Here is a 17,018-nt window from a genome sequence, read left to right as displayed (position 1 = left end):
ACAGATTGGATGGATATAAATTTAGTATCTTCAAATATTACTTGTAATGGATTAAGTAAAATCTGATAAACACTCTACAGTGAATAGGCACAGATAAGTAAAAAAAAAATATTATTTGCTTATGTATTGAGCAATTTCTTCTTATAATGATGACTACGGCTCCTTCACCTTTTACCAAACAAAAAAATTTTTCTTCTTCCCAAAATATGAAGTGTCATTTCCCCTACTTTTGTTTTAGAGAAAAGCATTCTAAATATTTCTGTCTATCACAGGTAACATTGCTCTGCAAAAAGAATTATGCATTTTTCTTAGTAACTGGATGGGACTGCAGGAATTAAAAAATACGTGATTACAGAAGACAAAGCCATCTGCACCAGGACAAACCTCATTAAATAAAGTAACATAGTCCATACTAGAACTCTAATATCACACCTTCTTTCACGAAGATGACTTCTGCACTTGTGTGGCACTTGTGAGGCATGCCTCAATGTCCAGTTCAGTGTTCCTTTAAAAAATTCCACTTGTATAGCAGGGCAAAGGTGTTACTTCATAGCTGAACTGCAGGTTCAACCAATCCACCACCCAGGAACACCCTCCTGCTTCTCATCTGTGAAAACTCTTTCCTCTTTCAAAAATGCCAAAGTTCACAAATCCAGACCGCAACAGAAACATACCAAGCACAACTTCAGGACAGGTTCCCACAAATCTGTATTTCAAAGGTTTTCAATGTCTTCCTTTTAATATTGGGAACCCACAGAACAAAGTTTCTTCAATGGCAACATTCTCTAGCATCTAAACATCCAACTTACAAACTCTGAATAGATGAGCACGAACCTACTCAGCAGTGGCAGCGGACAGGTCTAAAAATGGATGAAGAGGCCACATTGACATCATGTTTTCTACCACTGCTATTTAAATGCACCCAAAGCTCCATAATGGCTCACAGGACACCAGTGGAATGGAGGTTTGTACCTGGACCTCCACATGAGGTGAGAATAAAAATGGCCAGATGAGGGTGACGACCAAAGGAGAGGCTTGAAGACTTGCGAGACAGTAGGGCTGAGAACACACAAACTTGAGGCAATCCTTGCACAAATCAGTACTTACAGTGAGATTTATCACAACCTTCCCTTCGGCTTCTTCTTCTAAGCTCCTTTTTGAGTACTCTTCAGCCTCCCCCAGTGAAGGAGGAGCTGCCTAGTCAACACTCAAGGGTAATAATGACCTTGGAGAGGGATCTCTTGTAGCTCATCTCCCTGTTACCTGCTACCACTATCCTGGCTGGCAGGTTGAAGTCTGGCAGATGGTGCCAAGAACATCCCAAACCAGATCTGCTCTACCAGGAAACAAAGAGCTTAGCTCTCCATATCCCTCAGTACATCAGGAGTGCAGAAGAACACACATCTGTGCTGCTCTGCTTCTTATGGCCCCTCCACCTTTTGTCAGGGTGCACAGGGAGGCAGGGAACTCAGCAGGAAAAAGGAAATATGCTAACGTACACACAGAATTTAACACAGCTACAGAGGACATAGTTGTTAAACATGCCCTTTTCAAAATAAACACTTTTGCTCTACGGTTAGAAGTCTGATAAGCTTCCTCACAGCTCTGAAATCAGAGCAAAACATTTTTCCCCTCCAATATGAGGAGGCCACCTTCTCCCCTACTAAGGGCTAGGCTTCTCTTCTACTAAGGGCTGAGCTTCCTCTGGTCCCACCTATGTTGCTGCATGGTATCTGACTATATATAGTGGGAACTCTACTGAAGAGCTGCTGAGAGGGGCTAGTGTTCTGAAGAGTCACACAAAAATAACAGCATGGCTAGAATAGACTATTCTGAAACTCTGGAAAGCCTCAGGTATTTCTCACCAAGTATAAAAATGAACCCATTTCAAAAAGGCTTTTAACCTCTGCTTTTTACTTTGCTGTATTTACTTGAGTTATCACTTCCCATTAATGACCTTGGTAAGAGTTTGGCCTCAGAAGTAACTGTCCAAGAGGTCTGGAGTTCGCAGCATTACTGTAAATCTACAGGCTTAAAGTGCAATGATGTTACATTTGGATTAAGAGCGAGCTCATAACTAACAGGTTGGAAGCCTGACGGTAGTAAAGCAATCCCCGCCCGCTGTCCAACCTGCAGGTACCCCTCAGATCTCCAGCTATGCTGAAACATTACCTGCTTTAGCAGCAGTAGCAGGCAGTGTGAACTGCTGCATGGGCTCAGATGGCACAGTATTAGTGGGAAGCAGCATGATCCCATCTTCAGTGACATTCTCTGGGGCCGCTGTGGGAGTCTGCGTTTTCTCCGACACATGTGGGGGAAAATCCGGTTTGTCTGAAGAAGGGAAAGGCGTAGCAGTCTGAAAAATGAATTATAGGGAAAGAGTTGTCATAAGTGAGCCGTTTTCCACGTTTCTTGATCTAGAGGTATGCTCTTTCTAAATAGCACGTAGGGTACACCTATTGATTGATGTTACTAGGATGTTTTATTCATACAGAATATTTATGAAAGGAGGACTGGTTTTTTCCCCATCAGGCTTTGTAAGCAATGCTAATTATTTGCCAAGTTTCAGATGCCGAGCAGTGTAGCCTACAGTCATCAAAACAAGGTAACCTGGAATACAACTAAAGCTAACAATCTCAAGAAAGAACAGTAGGACAGGTCTAAATAGTCATAAACCTTTAAAAACCAATGACAGAAAGTCTGTGTGGTATTATTGTCTTCATGCTGTACACACAGAAATGTTAACAGAATCCCTGCTGCCTACTACATCTGTTCTGACCAACACTTGCTCATGTCTTACTTCCTCACCACTAACACCCTAAATCTCTACTTCGGTCACCAAGCAGTAGTGTTGTTCTCACTGACCCACCATGTTAGTAAATCAGAACTGCAGCAATGCACACAGCAAGTTTTGCAGATCTCAGCACTGCGTTAACCTTGCCCATCACCTTGTCCCTCTCTCTCATGCCCCAACACCTTTCAATGACACGTAAGTCTCACCAGGCCAATAGCTTTTCCTTCCATTCTCAAGGTTTATTTCTGACTGAAATTTAGAGAAAAGCATTTTGCCAATTATGGCTACTGTGTGGCACACGAAGACATAACATACTGCTAATATTTGTACATTATCTATTAAATGAAGAATAGGATTATTAAGGTTGGTAAAATGTACACTCTTATCACAGAATGGCTGAGGTGTGAAGGGACCTCTGCAGACAGCCAAGCCCAACCCCGCTCCTCAAAGCAGGGTCCACTACAGCAGGCTGCTCAGAAACATGTCCAGTCAGGTGCTGAATATATCCAAGGACAGAGAATCCACTACCTGTCTGGAAAGTCTGTTCTTTCATCTTCTGTTTGACCACCCTCACAAGAAAAAAAGAGAACCATTTTCAGTGTTCAAACAGAATTCCTTGTACTTCAGTTTGTGCCCGTTGCTTCTTGTCCTGTCACTGGACAGTGCTGGAAAGAGCCTGGCTCCATCTTCTTCACTCCTGCCATAGTCATTTATACACATTGGTAATATCCCCCTGAACCCTCTCTGCCCAATGCTGAACAGTCCCAGTTCTCAGCTTCTCTCTGTATTTCAGGTGCTCCACTTTCATTCTGCAGCCTGTTGCCTCCTAGGTAACAAGAGCAGCTCTGCCTTAGATTTGTGCAGGATGGAAAGCTCCCCGTGCAGCTGGGAATGGGAAAGCAAAGTCAGGGACTGTTGCTTCCCAGCCTGTGAGGGCACAGAAAGTGTGGAAGTCAGAGAACCCCCTCTCTGCCTTCAACAAGGACAGAGAGAAAACATCCCTGCACAGTTGGGACAGTGACACAGTGCTGGGGACTGCGGCTGCCTACTCAGTGGGAGTGGCTGAGAACCACACCAAGAACTGCATCTGCAGATGGGCCCATAACACAGGTAACGTGAGCACTTTTGTGGCCAAACCTCCAGCTGTGCTCATTATGCAGACAGCAAGATCTGTCTGAGCAGCTGGGACAGGCAGCAGGACCAGGGACTGCAGCTCTGCCAAGGCAGTGCCTTCAGCATGCCAGCCCTAGACCCCAGGCAGGAATCTCGCCCTCAACAACATGATCACACACAGACTCAAGCCTCATAACTTGCCTAAAGGCCTTTCCTCCAGACACCTCTCCTCTACATGCTCACTCCAACCCACATCTTCCAAAAAGATCATCTTTTACCACACTACGGCAAAGCAAAGTGTTTCTTTGCCTTCCACATTTCAGGGAAATCTACTTCTTGGAGCTTCCTCTGGCTCTCCTCCTTTCCTGGCTCTTTGCCAATCTATCAACTGAGAAGTAGCCATCCTGGCTTTGTAGGACAGATGGAGACAAAGGCACCTCCAAAGCACCTTTCCTGGGACACACTGTTCTGCAGCAGCACAGAGCAGCTCTCCAGTCAGCAAGCCTCAGCAAGGCTCTGCAGTCAAAAAAGGTGCCCTGTGGCACTGTCACACCTGAAGCGGTGTCACAGCCAACAGGAGAGCTTAAACTATGAATGTTAGCAGGCAGCGAACTGCCTAGCAGGTAACTGGGGCAAGGGCAGTACCAGAAATTGAGCTCTCAGGCAGAAACTATTATGGAGAGATAGGCTAGAACAGATGTGGAAGGCAAGATTAACCTAAATTCCAGGAACTGAATGGAAAAAGGAAGAAAAGAAAGACTCCTCCTGGGAGTGAGCAGAGTAGGCAGTTCGGCTGATATGGGCTTTGGGGGCTTTTCGTTTGCTTTAACCCACCTGTACAGCCACTGTTGCTTGTTACAAAATAAACACACCAACCACGAGGGCCCACATCCTTCAGTTCTCAGGGTTTGACTTGAGCACAAATCTCTTGAGAATTCCAACAGAAAACAAGAACACCTTCATAATTCAAAAGGAAAGAAACAGTCATGCAGTTCCCTGGAGAAGCTCAAAGTTACCGTGCTGGCAACAGCATCACACCAAGGAGAAATCCTTCCCCACTTCTGGTCCCTGGCTGACCTCGTAGATTGGCACTCTCATTTCTCCCTGTGGATGGGAAGGATGAGCCCAGCCATGTTGCCTTGCTCCATCCTGATCCTCCAAGGCAACCCACCTTTCCCCCTCAAGGGAGCATGAAGAACTCCTAAAGACAACTGGTCAGGACTCTGGTGAGTCGATAGCTGCTGGTGTTGCATTTTTCACGACTGCTTCCCCAGCACTGTTTCCTCCATGCCCCTCTGCACATGACTACTACATAGAGCAAGTGGTACTACAGTTTTCTCGTTCACCTGGAAAATCACACGAGGAGCAGCCCTGTCAGCAGTGAAACTCTGCTCTTTCACTGATATGCTTTTCCATCCTTCTCTGCATTCAATTATCTAATGATTTCAAGCAAGTATGACCTCTACTAATTATGTACTTGGGGAGCTGCAGAAGAGCAAATCATCATACTGTATGACAAGAAGTGCAGACTTCGAGAAAGAAATAAGTATTTTTGACAAGTAAATCTAAATATCAAAATATCCTTCAGGGCTCTTATTCCTGATCCTAGGATCCCCTAGGGATTAAGTAAATGCATTTTTAACCAAACACAATTGTTGAGCATTCACAGGCCTCAAAACTGAAATAAAGCCAAAATAAGATATGAACAACTCTGATATTTCACTTCATTCTAACCCTTAAATATAAATTCTGAAGGCATACCAATTAGACTTTAAAAGGCTCATTACGTATATTCTCTTAGCCATCTTAAGCTTTCTTAGGTAGAGCTTTATGTATTTTGAGTGCACCATTATTCCTGCAAATCCAATACACTCAGGACAAGTCAGGCCTAACCTACTGAATAAATGTTTGACACACTGCATTATCAACAGAGCAGTAGCTGGAATCTAAGACTTCAAAAACTTTACCTTGCTTAACAGATCAGCAGGTAACTGGGAATTTTAGAAAGACAATGAATATTTCCCAGGTATCTCACTTCAAGGATGGGAGCACTGCAGATTTCTGACTTGGCCAGCTTGACAACATTTAGTCTCTACAGATTTCTAAATGTATACAAGTTACTGAGCTGCTAGAGGGTGGCAGTCCATAAGATCACTCTGAACTCAATGCTCTATCCCAAGTCACATACAGAACCCCCTATACCTGACTGCATTTATGGCAAGGATGCTCCCAGGGCACAGACTCCGGAGGCCTGTGTTTGGTTGGTCTCGCAGTTTAAAATCTCTCTTCAGGTTCTTGCTCAAAGAATACAGCACCCAAGGACACTGCATCCTGATGACTACTGTGAAGGGAGGAACAGCATTTTTGCCACCTGCTCTGTCTTGCTTGTCAAAACAGCTTTGTCTGGAAGCTGCAGAACAGTGTGTCAGCATGGATTTAGGAACAGAGTTATAGAATAGCTGTGGTAGAATTAAGCATAGGATAGGAAAGTGTATAACATGCAATGAACAGAGGGTATTTCATTAAAGTTATTAGCAAAAACGTTTTTAAGACCTTCATATTTTCTTAATCTATATAAAAAGACCACAGTTTGAGAGTTTTCTTGCTGGTATATAATCCAAACTATTTGGAGGCATCCCAGCCTTTTCACTCCAGTATAAAAACTTAAGATTTCCTTAATAACAAAATTTAGTTTCCAAAGAAACTTTTTTTGAGAAGGAAACACAAATATCGCCATATGAGATTTGATTAAAATATCTGCTTGCTAGACAAAGAGACATTAAAAAGGAAAACCTATCACCAGAATTTATCACAGGCAGCATCTTATTTTACTAGAGTCACGAGTGCCATTCCCAAACCAAAAAAACTTGAAGGCAAGCCAGAAGTTTGTGTTAGACATAACTGGCAGGGTTTGGGTGTCAGGGGACTGGCTACAGGGGTCACCCCTGCGGTCCTTGTTTTGGCAGTGGATGAAAACAATCCACCACACACCAAAACTGCAACCACTTGGACACAATTAAGAAAGGGCAATATCCACCGGGGGCAGGAACACGGGAGGAGGTGGGTGGGATGGACAGCAGGAGAGGGGTGATGTGGAAGGGTCATTATTGGGCACAGGGCTGGAGACAGACTCTTGGAAGAAGACTCCACGCCACCTCCCAGGGGACTAAGACACACAGAGAAGCCCACACCGGAGCAGAGGAAACAAGGAGGCAGGAACAGTGGCAGAAAAGAGAAACAGCCAACAAGTGGCAAAAGAAAATTTCTGCATACTGACCCCAACCTCCTGTGCTGCCTGTCACCTTACCAAAAGGGCCGAGCATAACATGCAGTGAAAAGAAGGGCAGTGGAGACTAGGAAGGGGAAAGGAGATGCGTCTGGACTGAAGTTGAACCTGGGGAATGCCAGGGAAAGGCATTTGCCAAAACCGCTTGCCATCTTCACTTCTTTATGGGTGTCTAAATTCAAAGGATTCCCACTTGGGAAACAAAGGCTGCACAGGCTTTGGCAGTTTCTCAAAGCCTTCTGCTTCTCCAGATTCTATACTTTTCTCAACGTTAACAGAGTCATTTAGAGTCATTGCATGATTCATTTAATGAACAGCTTTCAATGCTATTCCATCAACTCTCTACAGCTCTGCTAATGGAGCACTGCCCTATCACCTTAGTTCTAACTACTGTCTTATCAGCTCTTCAACATCACTACCAGGTAGAGCTAAAAACTGACCCAGTTGTGGAGCTTCATCCCTTCTGCAAGAAGCAAGCTCATTCCTCAGCCTTTCCACAGGAATTTCAACAGCTGTGTTAGCTTAACATTAGCATAATGTAAAGGCCACACAGGAATGCCTCTGCTGTGTCCCAGTGAGAAATAGTTTTCTCTGCGTTTCACTTCACAATAAACTCCCATCTACCCACAAGTGGTGCACGAACAAAAAGAAAAATCTTTCTATGTTGGCTGGGATGGCAAAAAATGAAAGTAAAGACTTAAAAGTAGGCTTGGCCAGATAATATTACCATTACAAGATGTGAAATTTCAACTATCATAAAGCTATAGTCACATGATCCCTTAAGAGATGGGGAACAAATTCGCTCAGCTCCGTGAGTTCACCTGAAGTGTGACAAAAAGTTGTATGGCACAAGGCATAAGCAGTTCAGTTGGCAGAGATCCTGGCAACTGGCTAAAGCTTAGCACAGTGCCCATGTGAAGCTACTGCAGGTTCTTTCCACGACTTGACTTCCAGCACACAGCACTGGCAGTAACCAGAAGATGCTTGTTTGTTTTCCCTAGCAGGTGGAACAAGAAACAGGAGATGACCTTGGTACAGCAGTGGTTGGTTTCCTTATTTTTAACTTTTTAAGAACAGCTCAGCTATTGCTCTTTGTTATGCAACTCTAGTACATGACAGAATGTCACACCAAGTTCTATCCGTGGGAACAGTATACTTCGGGATCACACTTTTCATATGTGCATTTATATGTACTTTTTCCATACTAATAGAAAAAAACCCCTAATATCTACCCCTCTCACCTAAACTCCCATATTAATTTATGCTCATTTCAAGGTCTGCATGGTAGATACTTTTTAAAACAAATCTTCTGTAGTGAGCTCTGCTTGCAGAAGCAGCACCCACTTTTGAACTCGCAGTAGCACTTTATCAAGTATTCTTCCATATGTATGGAGACAAGTCCTAATCTCTTCTCACTTGTGCCAACACATTCCAGACAACTTGGTCAATCATAAAAGCTGCAGGCTATCTTGAGCCTGGAGGAGGTGATCCCTGAAAAGCAACCCACTCTCATGGTCCCCACTTATCCCCAGGACAGTCCCCCTTGGGATTCTTCCAAGCAGATCCCACAACAGGCCAAAGGCTGCTCTCCTGAAGCCCGTGGCTGTGACACTGCTTTTTGACTCATTCCTGCCCCTCTCAGGAGTCTGAACTCCACCTCCACTTCATGGCCACTCCACCATCCCTGACCAATGCCTCCTTGCCTGCAAGGGTGAGAACCAGCAGAACCTCTCTCCTTGTCAGCTCCACAATCACCTCTGATAACTTCAAGAAGTTATCACCAACACACTCCAGAAACCTCCCACATTTCTCGCACCCTGCTCTCTTGCCCTCCCAGTAGGTACTGAGGTGGTTTAAATCCTCCAGTAAGGCCAAGGGACTGTAAATACGAGGCTCCTCCCAGCTGCCTGATTCACCTGCTTCTTCCTGACCAGGCAGTCTGGAGCAGACATGCACCCTAATGGTGCCCACAACAGCTGGCCTGCCAGCCCCGACCTATATAAACTCTTGACTAGCTCATTGCTGTCTCTAGGCAGAGCTCCTAAGCCTTGCCTTAGAACATGCTGAAGAAGAACCCTCCGTGATCACGAGCCAGCTAGGGCAAAAGCCCAAAGCATTCTTTGATCAAGAGCAGCTGACAGAGCTTCTGAGAAGCTGCTAGAGGCCCCAGCCCCTGCTAGTCGTCCTTCTTCCAGCTGCAGGAACCACTTAAGTTCCTCACAGCAAGAATCCCAGAACTTCTCAGAATATCTAGAAGATCTTGAAGCAGAGCCCAGGAACTGCCGCACCTCTACGCTGCAATGGTATCCAAGACATATTGTATCTTAAGCCTTGCTGTTCTCCACACAATTTTGCCATTTCAGTCACCCCCTCTAAGAACCTCAGTTGTCACAGATGTCATGCAACTTTCTTACTTACATGTATTTTTCTTCCCTACAGTAATGGCAATACATTATCTTTATACAGCAAGAGATAGGTAGTTGCTGGTTACAAAAATCTAGTGGAGTTTAGAGCAATCCAGCTAACATTGCTTAGTTTCCTCTTCCCTCTAGCTGGAGCGTGTGTCAAACCCAGTAAATGCTGAGTTTCAACTTTTTAACTGATCCCACTCTGTTCTTCAGGAACCAGAGCACCTTTAGTCTCAACTGATCTACCTGGATGGCATAAATAGAAAACAAGTGCATCTCACTTAAGTATTTAGGGTTGAAGTATTTAACTTATTTTTCTTATTGCCAGACTCACAAAAAGGATTCTGAGACTAAAAACATCTTATCCACTTTACTCCACTGTACATCATGGTCCAAACCCACCACTGTCCCTCCTTATGCCTGCCTCTCTTAGATGTTTTAAAAGCACTACAACAGGTGTTTACCCAGCACCATTACACCTGTAACACCACTATGTGTTAGTAACATGAAACCCCCAAAACAGGGTGGATTTTATTGGTGGAGGAGCTTACGCTTACTGGTCTTGGCCTTTGGATACCAGATAATCCACAATTGCTCAGCTAACTTCTAATGAGTCACCAAGGGTCAGAAGGAAGGATATTGTAACATTATTACACCAGGTCCAAGCCCAATCATCTGTATACTTTCAAGCAGACCCCACAATATCCCCAAAGGAGCTCTGCTCCTTATATAACAGAAAAATTAAGAGTCCTTTAGCGATTCATCTGCCTATTAAGACAATCCTCTCCCCTTCAGCATTTTCTACACTGTAACAGCACTAAGTTATGTGAGTGTTGGGGTTACATAACAAAGCAATAACCTAATTTGATTTGAAAAACAAAACATTGCCAAGTGGCCTCACCATACTCTGCCTGCTTCCTGAAGGGCAAACATACCTCCTCTTGCAAAGCATCATCAGGTTGTGCAAGAAGTTGAACAGCCGCTTCACCTTCAAATGCCTTCCTGGGGAACGGTGTAATCTCTGGGAGAGATGACCACCTCTCTATGGAGTATTCAGTGGCAGAGTTCAATTCAGAGCTGTTTTTATTCAGAAGGCTTTCCACCTTCCCAGTCTCCCCTTTGTTTTCAGAAAAGTCTTCCTGATTATCTCCATCACCACCCATGGAAGAGTTGAAGCCATTTTCACCTGCCACCATCAGGCTCCAGTCAGCATAATCCGTGCTCTCCTTCTGCTCATGTTTGATGCTCACCTGAAAGGGGTCCTGTTCCAGCTCTTTATAATCATCAATGTATTCAGGTATCTCCTCAAGGCCGGGATCTTTGCCAAGCAGAGACAGCTCCTTCAGGCTACTCACTTCCTCAGACAGCTCATTCTGGAGTCCCACAGAGTGGACCATGCCTGGGATCGCTTGCCCAAATCCTAGCAGTGAGGCTTGCCTCTGAGAAGGCCTCAGCACAAAAGTAAGATAGGACTTCACACTTTCAATTTTTTTAGGTTCACAATTCTCTTTGTGTTGGCAGTTCACGATGTAACAGCGTCGTTCAAACATCCAGGACAAGTCACAACCAGAGAGGTCACAACATGCTGCGATGCAGTCGGACACTGACATAGCACGAGGAACTCGCATAATTTTTGTGTTTTCTAAGTTGGGAGATATTACTGCACCTGAGTAAGTGGCTCCTTCTCTGCACTGCTCACAACTGGAACCTGAAACAACACCACCAACATAAGACACAACACTACAACCAAGCCATAATATAGTTTACTGTGACCAAAAAATGGCTTATCACAGGAGACAAAATAAAGACAGGTGGTACCTCCTTAAATAAAGTAATTTCCTTTCACTAATGTCACTACTACTTTTGTTTCAGCATGCCCCTTTGCAGTAGTATTTATACTTTAGAGGATTTTTCAGTGTATGATCTCTGTATGTTTTTCATCATACCTCTTGCTCCCTTGCTACAAATACATACAAATGAAAGTGAGTTGCCAATACTTAAAAACTGGAGCAGAGCAGGGAACATACAAAAAATAAATCATGGAGTATCTCCATTACCCCCACAGCACAGTGAGCAAAACATGTTTTAAAACAAAACTCAAGTAATATTCTGTAACATATCATTGTTTCATCTGAAGGAGAAGGAAGCAGAAATCTACATAAGAGAAACATTTACCATCTCACCTGAACTTCATGAAGAGGCCCTCACACCAACATAATTGCTGGGCTTAATATAAAACCTGGATCAAATTCTCAAACTTTTGCTACTTTACCCACTAGTTCTTGTGAAATCCTAAGAACTTGCTCCAATAGGGAGCATCTTTCCTTCCTTTGCAGTGAAGTTGTCATCTTTTCGTATGACAACAGAATTATTTTCATAGCACATCACAGACTGAGCGTGAAGTGTTCAAGTCAGGCATGAATCTACATACCGTATATCTGAGGGAATTTTTAACATCTCTTCTAGGTGTTTTTCTCCTGGTTATAACAGCTCTTCAGAACTCCTCTCTCCAAAATGCAACTTAAAAAAATCTAATCAGGCTACAAAACCCACTTGAGTAAACCCAGGACATTCTTCTTAGCAAGTCTTGATGAAAATCATGTTAACTCAATCAATGAAAACAAGATGTCACCACTGTGGAGCTAAGACAGTAATGGAAGACAGAATTATTCTGCCTTTGCATTTCATTAACAGCTGAATTCTGGCTGCAGAAACCTCATTATTCACAACAGTATATGGCAGGGGAAAAAGAAAAAAAGCAGCTTGACTAACGGATCCCAGCTCAAATCTGTTGAGCTGATGGGCAGGAAAAATGAAATCAACTAGGAATAGGCTGGCAATCGGGTTTAGGTCTGACCATGACCTTAGAGATGCAGAGATTCTCCCGCACATGCAGTACATTTAGCCACCGCCCTACAGTTCCACTCACATTTTCTGGGCTGAACTGTAGTATGGTCCCTCACAATACATGACCTGAATACAGCTACTGAAATACTTGTGGGGCATCATACTGCCCGGGATGAATGTACGGCTTCCAAAGTAGGTTAAGTTCAATGCAAAAACCCCAAACCAAACAACCCCCCCCCCCCCCCCCCCCCCAAAAAAAAAAAATAAAAATTGCACCACACACTGAGGGATAGAGAGGACAAGACTTTACAAAGGTTTTGCAGAGCTGGATATTTGGGATGAGGAAAAGACAAGAAACAAAAACAAATTTCAAGAAAACATCAATGACTTGCATACAGGTATAACTGAATAGGAAGCTGACAAAAAGGATAAACAGCTTCAAGTACCATTTTTCTGACTGCAGCTGCTCCTTCACACACAGCTGGAATGCTATTTACTCTTCTATTTTACACTTTCAGTGAAAAATCTGTCCAGGGGAACATGAATTTAAAACAACCTATCCTGTTCTAATATAGCCCCGACATGAAGTTTCTTTACCTGTACCCAGGAGATGCTCAGAATTTGTGCATTTATTTATTTATTTATTTTCACACTGCATGTAAATAGTTCCTCTACATTCCCTTTCACCTCCAGGAATGTAAGAACCTGGCAGAGACTCTGAACTGTCATCACAAGTCTTTCCTTTAAGTCGTCTGCACAACTTAGGACAGGGGAGCCAGCAGAGCTCTGGGTTAAAATGAAGTATAGGAGTCAGGCTGTCCACTTAACCATTCGGTCCTTTTTCAACCCATATCAATTTAGTTAATCCTGTAAATCAGTAGGGATATGAGAAACAGGCCTTTAAAACAGGGTAAAACAGAAACACAATTCTGTGTGAATGTGCAATATTAGGTCAATAACAACTCATTACAATTAATTCCTTAGGAACAGCACTATTGAGGTGGGTCGAAACTCCTCTGAGGGCTGTTTTCATCCCTTCCCTTCTTTACCTCACCCCTGAAGGAGAAAGTGACCAACCTGTTAAGAAGTTTTGAGGTTTCATTATTTATTTGTTCAGAAAAGAATGGCCAAAAATTCTTGTCTTAGAAACAGACTTACACAACCGGAATAATCCAAACCTCTAACCTGAGGCCAGACTTCAAGTCCTCACTCAGCCTGATGACAAACAAAGCTTCAGGTCTCACACTGCCATGTTCAGTTTGACACACCAGCTACCACACTGCATAGTCAAGCTCCCACAAAATTAACGGTGTTTCTTTATCCAGAGAAACAAGCCCAGCATATTCCTAAGGTAATGCATGACTTCCCCCAAGCAAGCATCCTAGCCACAGGCCTTAGCTGCTCCCTTTTTCAAATGTCAGAAGGCCTTGGTTTCATCCCAATATAAAATGGAAAAAACATTAAACTTCAGAATTTCTGTACAACAGGAAAATTATTTCCCTGCCAACTCTAAATTAAACGTAACAGTGTAATCCAAATATCAAAGTAATCAAGGTTTCATGTTTTGCTTCAACTAGGGTTTTACCTGAGTAAAATTCTAGCAGTAGGTGGCAAGAAAGGGTGAATTTAGCAGGCTATTTCAGCCTGACACTAGGTATGTCCATTAATTGTGTTCAGATAGAAAACAGGTAAGATCTACTTCGAGTGAACTTAGTCTGATCTCTGATTTCATATTCCCCTCACACTGTCCAATCTTCAGCCTGCAATGAGCTCAACTAAGAGACAGCAAGGTCTCTTATTTACAGAAAATTTACTGAAAGCGTGCCACATGAATGGTCACACAGTGAGGTCTGTGTCTATTAACACATTACCTGCCCATTACCTGCTGTCTGAGGTCATAGCACAGCTGTTTTCCATTAGTTAACCGAACTCAGAAATTAAAACACTGTTCTATTTTAACCAGTAATGGCAAAAAAACCCAGCATCATGCAATCCTGTTTATTGTTTCAGAAGTACTCATCTGTGTTACCAACAGAAAGACTGCCTCCCTTTATTATGAGCCCTGAAAGCCTTCTGGTGCCTGGGCTAGCAATATCCTAAAGGTTCTGCAAACCAGGTGTTCCCCTCCCTTTTAGCTGTACCTTGTTATGTCTAAAGTATGTCAGCACTGACCCAGAGACCTAGTCAGGCAAGCTGGTTACCCTAAAATCCCAAATCCATACACCCCACCAAAACCCTAATAAAAAGAGTCACACTGTGGAATACAGCTTCATTTTAAAGAGATTCCTTCCTTTAGTGAGGAAACATCCACACCCTTCTTGGAGCTGTATGCTACAAATCTTTCATATCTTGGTGCGCAAGCCCACGGATGTCAGGAGTCCAGCAGGAACACAGCTGTTCCTGTCACAGCTGGCTGGAGATCTTTCCTCAACTGGACATGGAGAGTAGCTGCAAAGCCTAACAGATGCTCTCTCCCATCTCCACCAGGCTCACACAACCATGAGGGCCTGGAGCGCCTGAATTACCTGGAGGCAAATATTCTTCAGTCAGTAATTAGGAAACTGTGACAGCGCACTAATGCTGGGTTTACCATGGCTAACTACCCCAGTATGAAACCCTACAAGGACAGAGCGACCCACTTTGTGGGCTGGTCTATTTGTTTTCCCTAGCAGCAAGCAGTACAAGCAGCAGAAATGGGATTGAGGAAATGTGCAATAGAGGAGAGCTCAGATTCAGACCCTGCACCAAGAATAGTCACATTTGACCAGAATCACCTCCCACTACCTTCTTGCTAGCAGCACAGCACTGAGAGCCCATGTGGCACACTGTTCTCACAGCCTGAGAGCCTCTGAATGATGTGCACATGGAAGGTCCTACAGCAGTTTCCTACAGGAAGATCAGGATTGTTCCTGCTTTCTTGACATCTGCTCCCTCCACTCTAAGCAACAAACTAGTTGTATTCTATTTTTAGGGTTAATTATTTTTTTAAAAATCTATCCAAGTAACTTTTACCTTATTTTGTTGAGTTTTGAGATGAAAGATGCTGTATCACTAAGAAATAACTTTTTTTCCTACCACCATAACACGTTGAAACAATTTTTTTAAAGTTCTGGAAGCAAAAAAAATATTTCAGTTGCTTCAGAGGAGAACCTGAACTCCAATTTTCAAGCTAGGGCCAATCCCACAGCAGAGTTATAAACCACCAAACAGCACACTTTATATCATAAACGCTGAAAAAGACTTATTTTCCAGCAGCTTTAGCAAAGGCCTATAGAAAGTACTGTCCTAGAAACCAGAAAAGCTGTATTACTGAGAACTTCATCAATAACTAAAAAGTCACTGCATTAGTTCCTCTACAACAGCTAACACCTCTGTACACCACAAATATGTTTTCATTCTTTTTTCTACAGGCTGCTTTTAGGTTATTTGGTGTTTCCCCTCCCTTTCCCTGAAATCTCACAGGACTTTAAACAGGGATACATCTGGCATACCAAAGTGTTCTTTTGGGCCTCAGTAATGATGCTGACTGCAGATTAATCACTGCAAGAGGAGGAGGAGAACAAACAGACAAAAAAGAAAAAAGCTCAGTTACATAAAAGCAAATTCTCAACACAAAGCTAAAGCCAAGAGCATTCTAGTTAAATCTACAAACAATGAAGCTGCAAAGTATTTCTGGCCATTACAGCAGCCTTCATGATGTTTATCATTCACTTGGTGTTCAGGATCAGTTAAAGCTCCCTAATTAGTTCAGTGGGCCTGACAGTCCTCTCCAAGTATTGTTTTCATTGCATGAATTGTTATCATCCCTGTTTGCCACTGATAAATCAACCAAGTGCTATCTAAAGACAAAAAAAAAACCCACCTAAAAACAACCACCCAGCCCCTAAAGAACACATCTCCCTCCCCCATTTTTTTTTTTTATTTTTTTTTTTTTTTGTAAAGCAGGCTGTGGATATGCTCACGATCCAAACGGGCCCAAACTACAGACCAGGACCTAGCCTGTCAAAACAATTCATCCAACCCATGGCACCATTCTTCCCTTCATTTACACACAAGCATCTAAGCCCAATGAACCACTCAACAGACAGCTTGTCTACCCCATCAAGGACACAGGATATTTGCAGTTGGAGGCTAGAAGGGTCGATGCATAGTTGCAGCCATTACATCCCTCCACCAGGAAACACCAGACCACTTCTAACAGACATGGACAATGTAAACTAACCTGGCATACTGCATAACTCACTATAATCTCAGAGATCATAATCAGGCACTACACCATCTTGTCTCTCTGGAAAGATCTGTGTGAACCAGAACACATTACTAGAACATCTAGCCATGGCAGTACAAGCGAGAAGAACTGCTAACCTGGGGTCACAGTGCATTCTAATTGGCATTTCAGAGGCATACTACGTTTTAAGGCATCCTTTGACACTCCATGAACTTTCATGCATTAAATACATGGGAAGAAAAAAGTATTCATCTTGTTCTTCAAAGTCCAAGACCAGCAATAATGAAATGTGTTGAAAATTGATGGCTTGTAATGTATTTAGAAAAACACTCCCCTAGAGCA

General features: G+C 43.2%; 1 protein-coding gene across 3 annotated transcripts in view; it reads right to left on the bottom strand.

The window, feature by feature from the left end:
- The window catches only part of KIAA0319 (KIAA0319 ortholog), a 59,338-nt gene that overhangs the window by 27,378 nt on the left and 14,942 nt on the right, over positions 1–17,018 (bottom strand). For 2 of the 3 annotated variants that reach the window (XM_040588452.1, XM_040588453.1), the window contains exons 3-4: positions 10,537–11,309; positions 2,173–2,356 (exon numbers count right to left, since the gene is read on the bottom strand). In XM_040588452.1, the coding sequence (XP_040444386.1) occupies positions 2,173–2,356; positions 10,537–11,309 (957 nt within the window). The remainder of the gene's footprint in view (positions 1–2,172; positions 2,357–10,536; positions 11,310–17,018) is intronic. The other variant, XM_040588454.1, reaches the window with a different exon arrangement.

Source organism: Falco naumanni, chromosome 3 (assembly GCF_017639655.2).
Source record: "Falco naumanni isolate bFalNau1 chromosome 3, bFalNau1.pat, whole genome shotgun sequence".
In the NCBI taxonomy this organism is placed as follows: Eukaryota; Metazoa; Chordata; class Aves; order Falconiformes; family Falconidae; genus Falco; species Falco naumanni.
This window is presented reverse-complemented; position numbering and strand designations above follow the sequence as displayed.